Consider the following 18667-nt stretch of genomic DNA (forward strand, 5'->3'; position numbering starts at 1 on the left):
GTAAGCACTCCCAATATAATAACTCAAAATTGGAGGGAAAAGGTGCGTCTTTGTTTAAATAGCAGTGGTTTGTTAATATTGGACAGCTTTTCACGTATGTTCCTCTTCATTAGCTTGCCGACTGCTTCTGCATGTCCTAACTATACCATTTAATTACCCAGCTGCGCAGACTGAAACATCTGCACAATGTGCTCTCTGCTTTTTAGGCAACATGGGGTGTGGAGCAAAGTAGCAGAGTGACGTGAAAAGTATGCGAGAAGGCTCGAAGACAATGAGAGGGAAGATAGGGAGCAAAAGAACAGACAAGTCATGCAGAGTTTGTCAACTGTTTACCCACTGTCCCACTAACACAGTCCCACGCTCTCCCATCTGGGAACATAATTTCGTACCAGAACAACAGTCAAGAATTCCAGGTGCTCTGCCGCTAATGAAAGAAGTACATTGAGCACACAGTGTGCACACTTTTACGCAAGTACATTTTCTATGTTAAAAGGTAAAGCCGGATGAGCAGTCTGGCGTTTCTGCTGCTCTTCGCCCGAGGTCACATATCTATTTGGCTCCTCTCCCCACCCATAGCACCAGAGCCAGCCCTCCTCACTATGGAGGAGTTTCAAATGTTCCGGCTCGGAAAAGTGGGGAACGGGACCCCAAGGAGACCCCTGCTGCAGTTTTCCTGGCCCAGCAGAAGAGCATGATGGCAAGTATCAGCAACAAGAGCTTCAGTATCCTGGAGAGATGCCCAACTCCTTGACTCGCCATCTTCACACCCTTCCTCCATATCCTAAGATACTATGATCCCTTCGCATTCCGTACTAATAAACCTTCCTTGTACTACCTACTAGTCCCTTCTCCCCTATATCCACTGACCGCACATCTTGCCCCTATCCTTTCAAATAACCTCCAGACCCATCCGTCCACCCAGACCACTGATTCTTACAATCAACTCACCTGCTCCCACATTCAAGAACTCCTCCACTAATATACCAAGGCCCATTATGCAAACCCGCTTTGTCTTTCATTTCAACCTCTCTGTACCCAAGAACACACCGGGCCACTGGCATATAATGCAGTATTTCTTTCACAGAATATTTCTTATGCTTCCTATACAAGTTTATATCCAAGTTGTCAGAAGGTGCCTTCCACAACCGCAATGCTTCTACATGTGCCTCCCTCAAAATCCGACCCAAGTCAGCATACCACAAACTCAGTAAAAGACATTGTAATTTACAATGCCAATAGCTCAAACTCCAGCAAATGCGAGACCGACTTGCATTGCAAATGCTTGTTTAACATTTCAGTCAGTATTTATCTATATATTTTTTTTTTGCTAATGTACTTGCCCCTATGTATTTGGGGTTTGGTAAAAAACATTTTTTTGAAAAACCACCCACAGTTGATAAATCAATGCACCTACACGAAAACATGAACATTTTAGTATCAAAGTTTTACATATCTACTGTTGTTCAAGCCTCTTTACTAAAATTCCTTTCTTTTTTAACCCCTTATCTGTCAATCTGCACAGACAAAAAATAATCCAATTTACATTTTTATCCACATTTAAAAATAAACAGAGACAGGAAAATAAATGGTTTTCCGACTGTATTTATCTGTAAAAATCAGTAGAAATGGTAAACTGGGAGCCTTGCTCATGAGATTGTAGTTGGTCAAACAATGGCACAGTGGAGAAAGCAACAAGTATTTGTAGCAGCTACTTGTGCTCATGTTTCTCTTCTTGGACCTACCCCATGTTAATTAAGCAATCCTTGGAACTGTGGTGTGTGCTGAACGCAACTAAACCACTTGAACCATAAGTATAGAATTAAAGAGGTTTGAAAAAAGGAAAGCTCAGGATTGAGTCCAGGATTGGAACCTAGTTGTGTCTAAAAGCATCAGAGAGGATGCTCACCCACAACCACTAGAATTAGGGTCTGGGACGGGAGGAGATACCATTCTCTAAAACATCTTCGTACCTTGTGAGAAGGACCAGCTTGGAGAAGATAAGGCCAGTGGGTGTTAACTCTACCTGGACCAGAAAGCTAGTCTGTCCTATGCAGAACTCTACAATCAAAGGCCTCCTTAATGTGTGTTGTCAAGGATGCCAGGCATTTGATCAAGTGGTGTGCATATATTTTTTGTTTTCTGAATGCATAACAAAGAGAGAGTGTGTTGTGCAAGTCTATACTCTTTTGTGAATTTCTGCAATGCTTCAATGGGCTCAAGTGAGGTTTTGGCCTCCATCAGTATTGCCAGCCTCCTCTGGCCATGCTGCGCTGACGTGGTCGATTTCTTTATAAACAACAGTTCTTTACTTAAAGCGGAGGAGTACGGCCTTCATAGCTTCAGCCATTTGGGGGCTCAGGGGTTCCTTCTTCAGAGTCCTAAAGCCCAGAATTTTCTTATGTGCCTCCTGGAAGAGGTCTGAGCCCAGGGCTGCTTCAACCCGCTCACGCCAGGCATCCAGCTTCGGGCGGTCTTTAAAGATGTCAACACCAGCTCCAATAACCTGCATTAAAAACAAGTGGACAGGAATTCTGGTTACGACCTTCAGGTTAACTCAATGTTGCCAAATTACAAGCATATGCTGAAGGATGCCAGTTTGCAATTGGATGGATTTAACTCAGGTTCTCATTCATTTAGGTTGATAAAATGAGTACCTTTGGGATAACAATAATATTGATTATTTAACCACCCAAGGACAACAGGTTGCTGTGTGCACTCTATGTAATGGTGAGTTGTAATAATTATTACTAAAATAGCCATGACAGTATTGTATTACCCCCACTGCTGATAAGATATAGCAGTTTGGATCTGGGGAACAACACCATGCTAGCCATTAGAACTATCTCAACTCCACCACCTTTATTTGCTAGGATTCCAATGCAGTAATTTTTTAATCAACTGAAAATTGTAGTTGATTAACTGTTTCAAGAAACCTTACACACTTTAGAAAGAAAACTTTATAAGGATAGATCATAAATTGCAAAAATTCATCACGTTTACGCATTCATATCCAGCAGTTTTTCAGATCTGGCAAAAAATAAATAAATTATTTTGGAGCAAATATGTCCAGTCTACAATAAAACAGCAGCGGATGCCGAAATAATATCCAGAATAATGTCAACTTCTCTGCCATGCATGCAACAAATTAGGCCAGGACTTTGAAGCACTACCACAGAGAGAACAAATATGGAAGTGGTATCTTCCTGTGAGCCACAGGATACTGCACGAGTGGCAGCTACCTATTGAGCCATAAAAAAATTGGCGGCTCTGGAGACCAGCAGCAATCAGATCAGAATGAGAGCCTTTTTAGGAATGGGGATTTAGACTTGGTAAAGGTTTGCACCTTTGTCCAAGTAGGGACCCTTCTTCCTAGTCAGGATAAGGGGAATACACTACTGATATAACGCCTGCTTGCCCCCTTGGTAGCTTGGCACGAGCAGTCTGGTTTATCACAGAGGCAGTGTGTAAAGCATTTGCACATAACCAACAGTAACACATTGAAAACACTACAAAAGGACACCACACTACAAAAGGACACCACACAAATTTAGAAAAATATCCAATACTTTATGTATTCAAAACAAGACCAAAACAATAAAAATCCGACAAACAGTACTTACAAATATGCACTTTGCAAGAATAACTATAAAAAAATGCAGTTCCTTGAAGGTGGTAGCTCCGTCCGGTGCTATCGCGGTGCTGATAACAGAATCCAACAGTCCCTTCTGACTGCGTCGGTCGTGGTGTCAGCAGACTCGTAAACAGTACCTTTCGTTGCGCCCAATCACTTTAGTGCAGGCCGGTCGTGGTAACCATCGTGGTTGCGATGTGAAGCATAGCGGTGTGGCATGCGGTGCCCTCAAGGTGGGGTGCAGGTAGCGGCTCGGTTACTGTCATGCAGTGGCTGCAATGCGGAGGGAAGGTGGTGCTCGTTGCGGATCACGGTGCAGGCGATTGGCTTCGGTCGGTCCAGAAAGCGGTGGTGGACGGGGTGGTGGGTTGTGAGACTTGCAAGCGGTGCATCCAAGTCACGGTGTGGTCACAGGTGTCGAAATCAGCAGACAGCGGTTGTCGGTGAGACCAAGAATGCAGTGCGAGATGCGGCTGGGCCCTCTGCGGTGCCTTCAGGACACTGAGCCAGCGGCAGAGTCGGTTGCTTTCCCCCCCTCTGTGGCAACTGAAACCACGGTTCCAGAGGTGGTAATGAGGTTGGTTAGGTCTTTGCGGTCCTTGAGACTTTAGAATAGGAGGCAAGCTCTACTTCAAGCCCTTGGAGATACTCAGCAACCAGTTGAGAAAGTTCAGTCCAGTCTCCAAACTGCAGGGAGAGTTTTCTCATTGTCATGCAGAGCGGAGTGTAGCCAGAGCCATGTTCTTGGCGCCACCACTCCTCTGTTCACCGGTCTCAGAAGTCCCAGGGTGCAGCTTCCGGGATGAGGCGACTCAGACGACACGGCCCACAGGCTCCCATTGTGTTTCCCAAACACAACTGAGATGACAGCGGAAAATCACACTGCGGCCACGTCCCATCACATTGCTGCGGATACGTGAAATTGAACTAGACTGCTCTTCAGAAACTCAGTAACCTTTGCACTTTTTCACAAAGAACTGAATTCTTTAAATTTGCCTAACTAAGCAGGTAGAGATAAATCTTTAGCGAGAGCTAAATCTTCAGCAAGCACTAACTGTGATCTATTGAAGAGAAGTTTGCACTGTGTGAGTGCCAAAGTTGTACTCCATTCGTACAGGAACTGCCAGATACGAGGTAGAGAGGCACTGAGAATTATTCAGTTCACAGATATTAAGATCGATAAGACTAAAGGTATTTGATGTAGCTACTAATACTCGGACCAGAAATCCCCTGACATGTTCACTAGATTTTTTAGGTCTTGCGCAAGATATTTTGTTTACTAATAGTCTCAGGGGGTCTTAGAGACCACTCATTGTTTACCATTAGTTGTCAAAATCATTGGCTTGCTTTTAAAAAGTTGTCAAGTGCAGCATTCACTCGTTTCTTGTGTTTGTCCCGCCTTTGGAGCATGACCCAAGTACTCTTTTAATGGAGAATGTGGCAAGGATCGACAGTTTGCTGACTGCATACCTGCAGCAGACAAGAGTCATTCATATGGAAATTGTCATGGATCTACTCGGCAACAAAGGAGTGGACAGAGGCAGTATTATTGTTCCCTGAGCCCATCGGGGAGAATGGCTGAATTTGAATGGTCCGTTGTGAAGCTTGTTCCCTTGTTCAAAAGGACATGAATTGATGCATTTCTTTCAGGTTCTATTTGTTCACTTGCCTAAGCTGCCTCAGAAGTACAGCAATCCAAATTAAAAGAATAACAAGCATTGGCATAGCCAATAGGTCTCGCGCCTTTGGGACCTTATAAGTGTTTAGCCATGCAACAGTTACATAACTAAATACTTATAAGGTCCCAAAAGCGAGACCTATTGGCTATAAAAAGCGGCCGCGAAAGTTAAAGTGATCGTGATCACAATCAAACATCAAAGCGGCCGTGAAAATGAAAGTAATCGCGGTAAAGCGCGGCGCGCGCGCCCGCGCACATGCACTGTAGCTCTAGGCTGGCCTGGTAGCACTTTTTGGAGCCCTCTCAAGTCTCGCCAGACCAGCGCGCGCGCTGGGTCAGGCGAGACCTAAAAACGGATGGGAAATGTTTTTAAAAAAGAATTAGCATAACCCATAACCTTTTCCCTTAACTTATTATATCCAAGCTCCTGTGTTTGTAATGACTCAAGTAAATGGAAACTCATTGGTAATGCTTATGGTTGCTTACTGATGTTATGCTGCTTGCGGCCAGGCCTTTTGGGAACCGCATTTATGGAATTTGGAAAGGTTAACCCCAGGAATCCTTGATGTTAAATTTTAATTCTGCTCACTGTGTTTATAGAAAGCATCGGTCAACCTCTAACCTTCAATCCCACTGTGGCAGAATTTGGAATTCAGCAGTGCTAACTGGCTTTTCAAAGACACATGGCCACGTAAAAGCCTAATTTCACCCTGATAAAGGTGCCTGTCAAGCACATTGGGTGCATTTACAGTAAAAGAAAGCTAAGGTCACCTGAGCCAGTCTTCAGTGGGCCAAGGACCTACCCGGGGGCCTTACCCTCTGCTAACCTTGATAACCAAGAACCCGTGTAAAGGAACTTTTGAACCAGAGTAGCCAAAGGACTACCTTGTGAGGCCGGTTTCATAGCATACACACATAGTGAAACATAAGGACCATTACAATTAGGTGCAGCAACACAAAGTGGCCAAAATACTATTTTAGATTTTCACAAGGCCTTTATGTCTCCATATAGTTATCTACGTTTTTCATACTGGTTCTTAATGAAGTGGACACTTTTGATAAAGTACTTCAGATTCTGCAACAGTTTTGCAAGGTTTTTTTTCATACATTCCCTCAAGTTTTTGAGCACTTCGGATAGTTATGGCCATCACTTTTTTCTCACTCTTGTTTGTGTCTCCCTTCTCATCCATCTTGTTTTCTTAACTATAATTTCCATAACTTGAATTCTATTTGGTTTTTACTTTTCTTTTATCCCAAGAGCCCTGGTGAAACAAGCCCCTCCTGTTGTACAGATGTTGCCAGTGGATTTCCCCAGGAGGTAACATATGCCCCTTCTTCCGTCTCATGACTGTGTGCGGTCTCTTGTGCCGTCTCTGTTTGGAGAATATCGCTTGCTTGCTGGTGGTAGGAAGCAGCAACTGGTCCCAAATGGACCGTTAGTTACTTTTCTACTGAGTACTGGTCCTTGTTTGAACCTCGGGGTCTTCTTCAGCATCTCCTTTCCATGGGCTAACAAAGAAGACAACTTTACTGTTTTTTTCACATAACAACTATGGGGAATTCTGAGCTGATTCTGTGTCCACCCCCAGTGGAATGTCCACATCTGGAATTGTGGTCTGGTCTAGACGCTGCATCTAGTTTCCCCATTTTTTTGTGCACATATAGACAGAAAAACTGATTTCTTGTTTTCTGTATACACAGAAAATGAAAAATACAATCTAGTTCCTCCACGATTATTCCTCAGCAGGGGGTGTCGACGAGAAGTGCAGTTTTCAGAGAGTAAAGGAAGGTTCAATGGGATGGGGCTACAGGTGGGGGTGAAGTGAATTCCAAGACAAGCTGAGTGCTTAAGAGAGAACATGTTTGTCCCAACCAAACCACAGCAAAGATAACAAATCATTTTTGATGAGTCATGTATAGACTTGGGGGCTCAAAGAGACAGAACGTCCGATGAATATCCTATGTTGTGGAAATGAATATGCATGTTCTCTGTAAAGGCGAGGCACGTATTTTTAGAATGCGGGAAGTTTGCATGAGAGCCATCAGGTCTCCGAGCATCTTAATTAAACTGAATGCAAGGGTACGTTTTCGTCTTAAATAAACATGATAAAATACTAGTTTTAGCTTCTTTTCTTACATGAAAAATAAATGTAGATAAGTATCGATACAGTTAACAGAAATAAGTATGGATAAAGACTTAACTGTTTAACAAATAAGTACTTTAAAAATGAGAGCGGCCCATCGACTTGCTTCTGCAAGCTGGTCTCCATTGCCCATTTGTGTCTTTTCATGTAACAAAAGGTGCCTCTAATGCGGAGCCCTCGCTCTGTGTTTTCACACAGATCTGCCCACGTTCACACCTGTGCCTGGCCAGTAACAGAGATGAGGGTGTGCACTACACCCGGATAGAGTTGTTCAAACGCTTAAACCCTCCATTCTTTTGGATCTGGTGACCTCATTACATTTAATCTTACCTATCCTCTTACCTCCATGAACAGGTAACCTGCTGGTTTGAATCAACCAACCCCTATATCATGTTCCCACTAGAGAATGAGTGTAGTTTGTTGTTGCAAAACAGGTGCCAAAATCCAAACAATACAAGGATTGCCTCCATCAATAAGTGCTGCTTAAATAAGATTCTACTGCAAACGGAGTGTACCAACCACGGTGTCACACACAGCAGGGGCGACTGTTCTTCATGGGCAAAAGGGGCATTGCCCTACCACCCTCCGGGGAAGAGGCAAGAACAGGGAAGTTAAACACAGAGCAGCTGAATCAGCGGTGTGCTGATTCTCCTGGGTGAACTCTAGTGAACTTTGCAAATGTCCTACTGCACAAGCACCAGCCAGGTGAGGTTTTCTTCGACTTGCAGGCACAAGCTACAACAATGACATCACACGAGAGGGAGAGTGCTGAATTAGAAAGCCATGGATCCGGTTGCTTTGGGGGCGCATGAACAGTGGCCCCTGGGAGGAGTCACAAAACTCGATGCACTTCAAGGCTGGGGGTGGGGCAGGCCGATGAGGACAAGGATGGAATGGGTGGGGTTGATTATCACAGAGGGGCAGGCATTAGGTGGAGTGCAGGGGGCTGCTCTCCTGGCAGTAACGTGTTTAGTACTGCATTTGATTTAATTGAAAAACACATCATGGAGCTGAGCACACCGAGAGCTCCTTATCTCAACCGTTGAGGCCCAAGAGAAGGAAGAAACCAACTGTGGACACCAACTGCTCTAGTGGACTAACAGGTAAGTGTGCAGATAAGCTTCTGCATCACCCCCACCCCCACCTCACCCCCCCCCCTCCCTGCTTTAGCAGGCACAAAGGGAGTGGAGGTCTTGATGGGCCTGTTCTGTCTGCAGCTTGGCAGACAAAGGCTCACAATGAACTTTGGAGGGTGAGTGAGTGAAAGGATGGATCGAAGGATGAAAGAGGAGTGAAAGGGAGGGTGGGTGGATGGATGGATAGGTGAAAGGGTGGATGGAGGAGTGAAAGGATGGATAAGTGGAGGTGTAAAAGGGTAGATGAATGAAAATATGGATGGATGAGCGAAAGGACGTATGTAAAGGTGGATGAGTAAAAACAAGGATGGATGAGGGAAAGGCAGGGTACATGATGTCCGGATGAAAGGATGGATGAGTGAAAAGGGGAATTGATGGATGAATAGATAGATGGATGAGTGAAAGCATGGATGGCAGAGTGAAAGGGTAAATGGAGGGATGTATGAGTGGATGGATGGATGGATGGGACGCGGATGGATGGCTGAGTGAAAGGGTGGCTAGATGGATGAGGGATGGGATGGATGGATGAGTGGATGGATGGATGGGGCGCGGATGGATATAGTAAAAGGATGACAGTTGGAGCGAAAGGGTGGATGGATAAGCGAAAAGATTGAAAGATGATTGAAAGGATAGATGAAACGGGTGGATAAGTGAAAGGATGGAGGATAGAGTGGATGGATTAGTTTAATGGATGGATGTCCCTGGACCAGTGGGGGCTCTCCTTTATGGGCTCCACAGCTACACTACACCCTCCTTGTTGTGTGGTCCATTTTTACTGCATCAAGAGATAATTATTCACTATTGGTACAGTAAAAATAAAGTGCAGACCCACTCGGGTCCAGCAACAAAATGAGGCAGCTAGTGACATTGCTTGATTGCTGACCAGGAGCGACCGATGTTCAAGGGCAAAAGGGGCGTTGCCCTGCCAACCTCGGAGAAGCAAGAACAGGGAAAATAAACAGAGCGGCTGAAAATAAATTACTGCTCTGAGGCAGTGTGCTGAATCTCCTGGGTGAACTCTAGTGAACTTTGCAGATGTCCTGCTGCAAAGGGAGTGCTGAATTACAATGCTATGGATTCTTTTGGGGCGCATGTTCAGTTGCCCTAGGAGGAGTTACACATTAGTGGGTGGGGCAGGCCGATGAGGACAAGGACGGAGTGGGTGGCAACAATTTGTTGATCACAGAGGGTCAGACTGTAGGTGGGGTGCAGGGGGCTGCTCTCCCGACAGTAACACGTGTTTAGTACAGCATTTGGTTTCATTTTGAAAAAAAGCATTATGGAGCTGAGCAAACAGTGTACCCCTGATCACCAGCTGCTGATAACTGCACTAGTGGACTAAGAGGCAAGTGTGTCTCAGGGTCATCGTCACCTCCTCACCCCCGCCCACTTCCACCCCACCCTCCTCCCTGCTTTAGCAGCTACAGAGGGAATGGGGCTCTTGATGGGCCTCTTCTGCCTGCAGCTGGGCAGACAAAGGCTCATAATGAACTTGGGAGGGTGAATGAGTGAAAGGATGGCTGTAAGAATGGAATGGTAGATGGATGAATGAGTGAAAGGATGGCTGTAAGAATGGAAGGGTGAAAGGGAGAGAGGGTGTATGGATGGTTCGCGAAAGGGTGAATGGCTGGAGGAGGAAAAGGATGTATTGATGGATGAGGAGAGAAAGGATGGATCAATAGATTGGGAGAGAAAAGATAGATCGATGAAAGAATGGGTGAAAGGATGGATGAGTGGAAGTGTAAAAGGGTGGATGAACAGATGGATGGAGTGAAAATATGCATGGATGAGCGAAATTATGTAGGAGTAAAAGGATGTATGTAAAGATGGATGAGTAAACAATGGATGGATGAGGGAAGGGCAAGGTAGATATATGTCTGGATTAAAGGATGGTTGAATGAGAGGGTGAATTGATGGATAGATGGATGAGTGAGTGAAAGGCGGGATGGATGAGTGAAAAAGTAAATGGAGGAATGTATAAGTGGATAGGACAAAAGGTGGATGGATGGTGTAAGGATGGAAGGCTGAATGAAAGGGTGGATAGATGGATGAGCCAAAGGGAGGGTGATGGATGGATGAATGAATCAAAAGGATGATCGATATAAAGGGTGGATGGATAACTGAAAGGATGGATAAATGGATGCATGAAAGGGGGTGGATAAGTGAAAGTATGGAGAACTGAGTGGATGTATTGTGGTGTCACTCCATTATGGGTTCCACAGCTACACTACACCCTACTGGTTTTGCAATCCATCTTAACTGTATCAAGAGTGAATAATTATTCACTCTTGGTACAATTAAAATGAAATGCAGATCTGCTTCAGGTCCAGCAACAAACTGAGGCAGTTAGTGGCATGGTTTGATTGCTGACAGATGCATAAAGGTGCCTGTGCTATTCCAGCACTGTCGGCATGTCTGTGTGACTATGTGTGTGAGTTAAAGTAAGAGAGAGTCAGTGAAGGAGTAAGAGTGAGTGAGAATGAGTGACAGTATGGATGAGTGACAGTAAGGATGAGTGACAGTAAGGATGAGTATGTGTGGAAATGAATATGAGTGAGGGAGGGAGAATGACAGTGAGTGTAACTGAGTGTTACTGTGTGTGAGGCACAGTAAGACGGAGTAATTCAGAATGAGTGAGACTGCGTGAGACAGAGTGGGTCACAGTAGAATGAGTGATACTTTGTGAATTAGTGAAAGAGTGAGTCGAAGTGAGACAGTAAACTTAGGGGGTTATTTACAAGAGGCCAATACCGCCGGCGCATCACTTTTTTAGACACGCCGGTGGTGCAGGCCTCTCAATCACATCTATGAGCCAACGCAAAGCCACCCAGTGTGGGTTTGCATGGCCTCAGATATGAAGTAGGACAAAGCAGCGCAAAGCACTGCATGCCATACTCTATCAAGGAGGAGTTCCATGGATTTTGACGCTGCCCCAGATTTACAAAGTCATGTAAACCTGGGACAACACAAAAACCTTACACCTCTCCAGAGCAGGCGTAACGAGAAATGTTTTAATTTCCATGTGTGATGCATTATGCAGCACACATAGAACAAGGACAATGCCTCCATGGATTGTTTTTTGTGCAGAAAGGTGTCCCTTCCTGCACAAAAATAATGCTGCCAACCAAGCAGAAAAAGGGTGCTGTGTTGGTGCTAGGAACCAAATTGTGCGCCGGCACTGGCTGAAAGGACAGGAATGCGCTGTATCTCGTAGATACGGTGCATTCCTGCCCTTTGGATTTGGCATAGGGCAGTGCAGCGAAAAGACTTGCGGTGCTACCCAATGCCAAATCTTTAAAAATTAAGCCCTAAGTGCAAGAAAGTGTGAGAGAACCCTTCAAGAAGAAGCTCACTGGATTTTGAAACAAGGATTACACCCACCCCTTTTAATGGTCACCAGCCACCACTGCACATTAGACATCCACTGCATGAAGGAAGAGCTATTTTCCAACACAGTGAAGTCTTTGAAGTGCAGAACATGACCATTTCTTCCTCAGAGTATTACCGTCTATCATTACGTTTGAAATGTTTGCATTTCTCAAATTCTTAGAACTTATAAGCCAAAGAGCAATCTCATGCCATCCAGTGGTCCTACACTTACTGATAAACAGAGTAGCCAACACACGGGTACATCTATCAGACAGGTCAGGAAAAAACTAAAACTACATCCATGGGCTGTCAAACAGGACTTCACATAAGGTGTGACTGCCCTATTTTGGACCAAGTCTGGTAAACACGCTGGGTGGTGTGGCCTGTCCGGATCCCACCACTTGTTCTTACAAGTTCCTTCAGGAGTGCTCCCACCTCTTAAGGGAATGAGAAGCCAGGAAAAGTTCCTCTGTTCCAGACAGATCCTGGCCATAGTTCCGATATAGGCAAACCTCCCTAACATTGGTAAATGACTACTTGGCACACAAGGAATGAGATAAACCAGACAACACATGGTTTGGTGGAAAAACAGTTTGCTGCAGCTTTATTTCAGAAATGAAATATGCCAACATGGTGGGTAAACTTACGGGTGATCCAAGGGAAGGCAGCAATAAGCAACCTATGCTTCCCACCCACCTGAGCCAAATGGCACTGTGTGCCACCCCCATTCACTGCCACAATTCCATCTGGGGAGTTTTCCCTGCTTAAACTGTGGACCACTAGTCCAGGAGTAGAACTCATGCCTTTTAAAGGGCAGAGTGTCATCACCAGACAAGCCCTCGGTTGCCCAGGCTTGCAACCGCCTGAGGTACTAATGGGGTGGCTTTGCTTGCATCCCAGGGTCTTGCGGTAAAGACTCCCAGAGTTTGGCATTGAGCAACCCTGTTGTGCTCCCTGACATGGTACCCTTATGTACCCAACTGCCTCCAGATCATCCTGTAACTCCACCAATGCCTCGGATGTGGCCGACATCACATACAGGGATCCCCCACCATGGCAGACTCCATACTCACCTGCAATCTACAGTTTCGTGTGCTTCTTATAGGTCCAAGAGGGACAAGTCCATACCAACCTCAGACAGGTGTACTCCGTCCTTACTGAAGTACCACACGTTGCATTCATTAATGAGGCCATGCCTTAAGGAAGAAAAGCTCCTCTGCTCTGTGAACTTGCACATGGTCCTATTTACCCTTCCTTGTGACTGTTCATTGGCATCCCCAGAGCGGTCTCCATGCCATACTCTGCACAGGATTATCTCAGACCACCATAACGCACAGTGCCCCATGATTTTGCTGATTTCACCTATGGTAGACTTCATTGCCTTAATTAGCGCGCAGCGGCCCAGGGAGTTGAGTCACTGCCACCGAGATGAATTACTGAAATGTAAGATGGGGATACACCGCTAGCTAATCTTTGCTGCAGCTTTGTGATCAAGCTCTGCCAATGCATGCTGGGGAAACCCAGCCATAACATCACAATTCCTGCCTCTAAAGAAAAAAGCGAATGAGAAGTTCAGAAAAGTTACTACCTTCTAAACAGATCTTGCCCAGATACAGCGAGGCTGAATAAAAATGTGCCTCACCAGAGGAAAGTCCACCCTGTCTGCAGGAAAACAATTGATTTCAAGCTGTCTCTGAAGAATGGAACCACAGCTCACAAACTGTCCAGGGCTATGAGGAAACAGACATGAAAATTAAATTACTCGCACACTGCAGCCATGCCTGCATGCAACTAGTAATACCGAAATGGCATATGCACTGTGCAGGTAGAGAAAGACACACTGCTAGTAGAAGAGTCAAAGTAGGTGCTCCTAGTCCCATATCTTCACGAGCAAACAGCTACACCACGGCCAGGGTATGCATCCACTGATCGCAGTAATGATGCACGCAGGTGCTACAGTTGGGGTAAACATGCACGCTTCTACAACTACAGTAGGCATACGCTATGCTGATTTATAAAGCGAGGAGCTACCCGAAGGCTTCCCAGTGCTAAGTGAGTCATAGCGTACACTAGCGGGTTCTGAGGCAGTAAGCATCAAGGGCTAGTAGGGGTATATTCATGTTTTAAGCATTTTTCTGAAAGATGTCTCTTTCAATTCAGTTCTGAGCACAGAGAACATTGCTTTCCATTGCTTAGGGGTCAAATGCGAAAAGGATCTACCTCCCCATCTGCTCCTTTGAATTTTGTGAACATTTAGTAGTCGTGCATTGGAGGATCTGAAGTTCCTGCTAGGGGTGTAAGGTACCAGAAGGGAAGTTCTCAAAGAGGATCCTTTATGGTTGATTGCCCTATGAGCCAGATAAAGTGTATTCAACGTTATCCTCTCCTCCACGGGAAACTAATGCGCTTTTTGCTGAGGTGTGTTTGGGTAGCTTGACGATAGTCCTGCTGCTGCATTTTGTACTAACTGGAGTCTCTTAAGAATGTATTCGGGGGACCCCATATATAGGCACTTCCAATAATCCAAGCAGGAAAGAATCAGTGCTTGGACCACTATTCTCCTAGATTGTGTGGGTAGGAGGTCTAAGATTTTGCATAGCGTTCTTCTGAGCATGCCAAAGCAGGATGCTGTTAATATTTAGGTCTAGCCTAGACAGTGCTTGTGTGGTCCCTTAGCGACCTGTTGTATATGGTTTGTGGAGTGCAACTCCACCCATTTCTTGCCATTGCTTTTTATTTGTCTATGCCAGTGTTCATTAAATAAACCTGGTTTGCTAGCGGTCATTCCTGCCTCTTTGTCCCTCCTTTTTCTCTTCCGTTCCTGCAATGGAGCAGTGACTGTATCATTATGCTTTGGTTCTTTATCTGATCTTTCGGGGGCTATTTGTTTTCTTGGTTTCCTGCGCTGTTACTGTTTGCCTCTGTTCAACTTCGGCGCCATAGCTGCTTACATTTTAATATAGCTTTCCACCCTCCCACCTCCTCTTAATGCCACAGTTGTATTAGTTTTGGCTCTGCTCTGTTGCATGTATTGTTATAGCCTCTTTTTGCAACTTTGGATGTCGACTGTAAGTTGGGCTTCTTTTGGTAAAATATTTACAAGAGGCTGGCTTAGTATGTGGTGCACACTTATGTAAGTGAAGACCCTTGCAGTAATCCAGACAACCCTTATGGTGATTTTAGTGGTCTTGGACAACCATATAGCACTCTAAGTGGTAGCTGTATAGTGCAACCTTCAGGCTTAGTCCAGAAGGAGTGTAAAGCGGCTTGTTTTACCAGTACTAATCATATAGTGTTGGTTAAGTGAAACAGAACCACACAGTGTAGTTATAAAAATATGTATTTATTACAAACACTCACTAACACATTGCAATATTTCCTACCCGTAGAAATAATTAATTACAATACACACAATACTTCAGTAAAAGAAGACGTAAGTAGCACAAATACACAGTGGTCTCCAGGGGGAGACCAAAGCATATACTAATAAAGTGGAATGCGAACCACCACCCAAGTCGAGTCTGGACCCAGAAGACATAGAAGAGTTGGGGACCCAAAAAACCACCCAAGGTAAGCACTCAGGAACCCCAGGGAGGCTAGGTGCAGAGTGGGAACACGATCGCATGCTCAATACGTCATCGGGTAAGTCGCGGTTGCAGATTTTAAGATGGACCCTTGCCAGAGGACCCTGAAGTAACCCTGCAGAAGATGGAAGGTTAGAGAGAGTCACCCCATCTGTGTATACCCCGGGAACTGGGATACCTACACCAGGGAAGCCGGGTGCATAGGTGTAAAGTGACGTGGGGGGATTGGGGACCCCTCCACGGTCCCCAATGGAGGTGGCCAGCCCCGGGGGATGGGGTCCCCAGGGCTAGAAGGGGCCCGGGAGGAGGGCCACGCAGCCCCCCTCCTCAAAAATGTGAAATAAATAAATACAAAGGCCGGCCCAGGGGGATGGGGTTCCCGGGGCCATAAATGTCCTAAGGAGGGGGGTAATGCAGCCCCCTCCTATTAATTTGAAGAAAAAAAAATGGCCATGCCCCGGGGGATGGGGCCCCCTCCCAATTTAAATAAAATAAATAAATAGTAGTCAGGCCCTGGGGGATGGGGTCCCCAGGGCCAATAAAATAGGAAAGGAAGGGGGCTACACAGACCCCGTTCTTAAAAAAATAAATACAAAAATAAAGACCGGCATCGCGCCGGAGGCCCCACCCCCTCCCTGCAGCACTCTGCAAACGCGCCCCCCTGGCCCGTTTGCAGATGGGTAACTAATTCACCTTGAATACTGGGGGTCCCTGGGGGTCAACTAGCCCACCATGAACCTCCAGTATGCGCCATGGAGCTGCGTTGCAGAGAGGTGTTCAGAGGTCACGCCCCTTTTTACACCTCTCTGAAAGGCAGCTCTGTGGTGCTTAATGTACTTACCTGGTGGGCTAATTGCACCCCAGGGACCCTCAGGATTCAAGGAGAGTTAATCCCCCAACTTAAAACGAGCCACGGGCGCGTTTGCACAGTGGTGAAGGGAGGGGGCGGGGCCTGAGGTGACATGTGTGCAAACATGCTCTGTGGCACGTTTTAAGTTGGGGAATTAATTCCTCTTCAATCCTGAGGGTCTCTGGGGGCCAACTAGCCCACCAGGTACCTCCAGTAAACGCCACAGAGCTGCGTTGCAGAGTGTTGTAAAAAGGGGCATGGACTCTGAACACCTCTCTGCAACGTATGATGAGATGTCATCAGTGAGGTCACTGACCATGTCATGAGTGATGTAATATGTGACGTCATCAGCAGTGCATTGCGGGGGCGTGAGTTATAGTTAGCTGAACTAACTAGAACAGGGGGAATTTCACAGGTTTTGTACGAGTGAAATGTCCAGCTAACTATAACTTTCTCTAAAATCTATGGTTTTTTCAGTGAATATATATATATATCCAAGCAGATTACTGCCATGTTGGCTGTCACACTGCAGGACCGCGAAGCAGTGGCGCTAGAGATGTTTCATGATCTGCCATCGACGACCCCTACAACAGAAACAAGAAACTATGCAAGTAATAATATAAACAGCACAATGAAGGAGAAATTCAAATTGTTGGAAAAGCTCATGCGCCAAGAACAGAGCAAATGGTGGGAGTGCAAGTCCCTACAGAGGTATATAGATGTGGGCAGGATACCTAGAGGATTAAGAATACTTATCGCTCCAAGTTACGAAAATCCAATTCCCATTATGATGAAAGAATTGGCTGAATGTAACTTAGAGTCATCCAGGAAATTGGTGTTAATCCTGAATAAATATGCAAACACAGATCGAGCGACTTTATTAGAACAAATTGATGAACTCAATGAGGAAATTGAGAGTATTGGGCAAACAGAAGAAAGTACCAAGTTGCGTAAGGAGATGTTGATCAGATTAAAGAAAGAAGAAGACAAAATTAAAGAAAGAAAAACAAATTCTTGAGGGATAAAACTGATTATGAAATGGGACACATTTTTACATTCTCTAAAAAATATGATTCATTTAGACGAACAAAATTCAACAAAAATGATGGGCAAACAATAAGTACCGCGCAGAGTAATCCGCAGACAACACAGGCATCCAACTCGGATTTAAGTTCTGTGCCAGATAGTGGGTCCGATTCAGAAATAAGAAGTGCCAGCGATAGTACTCTCCAACAAAAGCCCTCTCTTGACGAAGAGTTGAAATTTTTATGCTTAGATCGCAGACAAACGCTCTGCCCAAGAAACCAACAAGCCAGAGGAGAATCAACAGAAACTACAAACGTAGGCAGAGGAGGAAAGCAAGCAGGCAACACTACAAAACCAAAGAAACAAACAGGCATATGGAAACAAAGATAAATGCCAATACAGGACCCAATAAAACTATTATCAACCTGGCCAACATAGACCTGACAAAGGCAGAGGAACACATACTGACTTTGGGTCTATCGTTTTGCCCAGAAATCAATTTTAATTATTCAAAGACAAAAATGGATATTTACCGATGCATAAGAAAATTAAAGCAAAAAAAAATATCATATATTGCTCAAGATAGAATCAAAGCAAGAAATACCCAGATCAGATGAGAATGAAACACAATCAAACATTATGGATTTATCTACATCAGATATCCCCTACTAAGTGACTTGCAGGAATTATGGGGGGGGGCATAGATCAAAAATGCAAGACACTGTATCTGAACAGCCCAGAGACATGATCCCAAAAAAGAAACTATCCGGGGAGCGTAATCCATTAACCCCATTCAAATTCAAATCTACCTTCAATTCAATTACTCTGAGGGGTTCGATAGACATTTTTTGTGAGCAAGTTACGGAACAAATCAAACAAACGAACCGTTAAGTGTCGAACACCAAAAAGAAATAGAAAAGTCGCGATTTCAAGTACAACACACTTATGAAAAAAATTTGAGAATGAAAACAGGATAGTCATTAGGAATTCTGGTAAAGGTGGAAACCTCATGATCTGGTCGAAAGATGAATACACAAAGGAGGCACTATCACAGTTGAATGACCCGACACGTTCCAACAAAAGTAATGGATCCAATCTAAAAGCTATGTATAAGTCCTTCTACACAAAACTATTATCATGGAAGGCTCAAGGACTGATAAGTATGCAGGAATATAAATTCCTAAAAAATTATTAGCAACAACTCCCTCGATCTATTTTATACCAAAAATACATAAAGACCCTTGTAAAC

At 44.9% G+C, this 18667-nt stretch overlaps 1 protein-coding gene across 1 annotated transcript in view; it reads right to left on the reverse strand.

Annotated features, from left to right (window-relative positions):
* Positions 1 to 1586: 1586 nt before the first annotated feature.
* Positions 1587 to 18667, reverse strand: part of LOC146783430 (glutathione S-transferase theta-1-like) — a 72602-nt gene continuing 55521 nt past the window's right edge. Inside the window, exon 5 of the mRNA XM_085636465.1 lies at positions 1587 to 2503. Within this exon, the coding sequence (XP_085492591.1) occupies positions 2306 to 2503 (198 nt within the window). The 3' untranslated portion in view covers positions 1587 to 2305. The remainder of the gene's footprint in view (positions 2504 to 18667) is intronic.

Source organism: Triturus cristatus, chromosome 11 (assembly GCF_964204655.1).
Source record: "Triturus cristatus chromosome 11, aTriCri1.1, whole genome shotgun sequence".
Taxonomy (NCBI): Eukaryota; Metazoa; Chordata; class Amphibia; order Caudata; family Salamandridae; genus Triturus; species Triturus cristatus.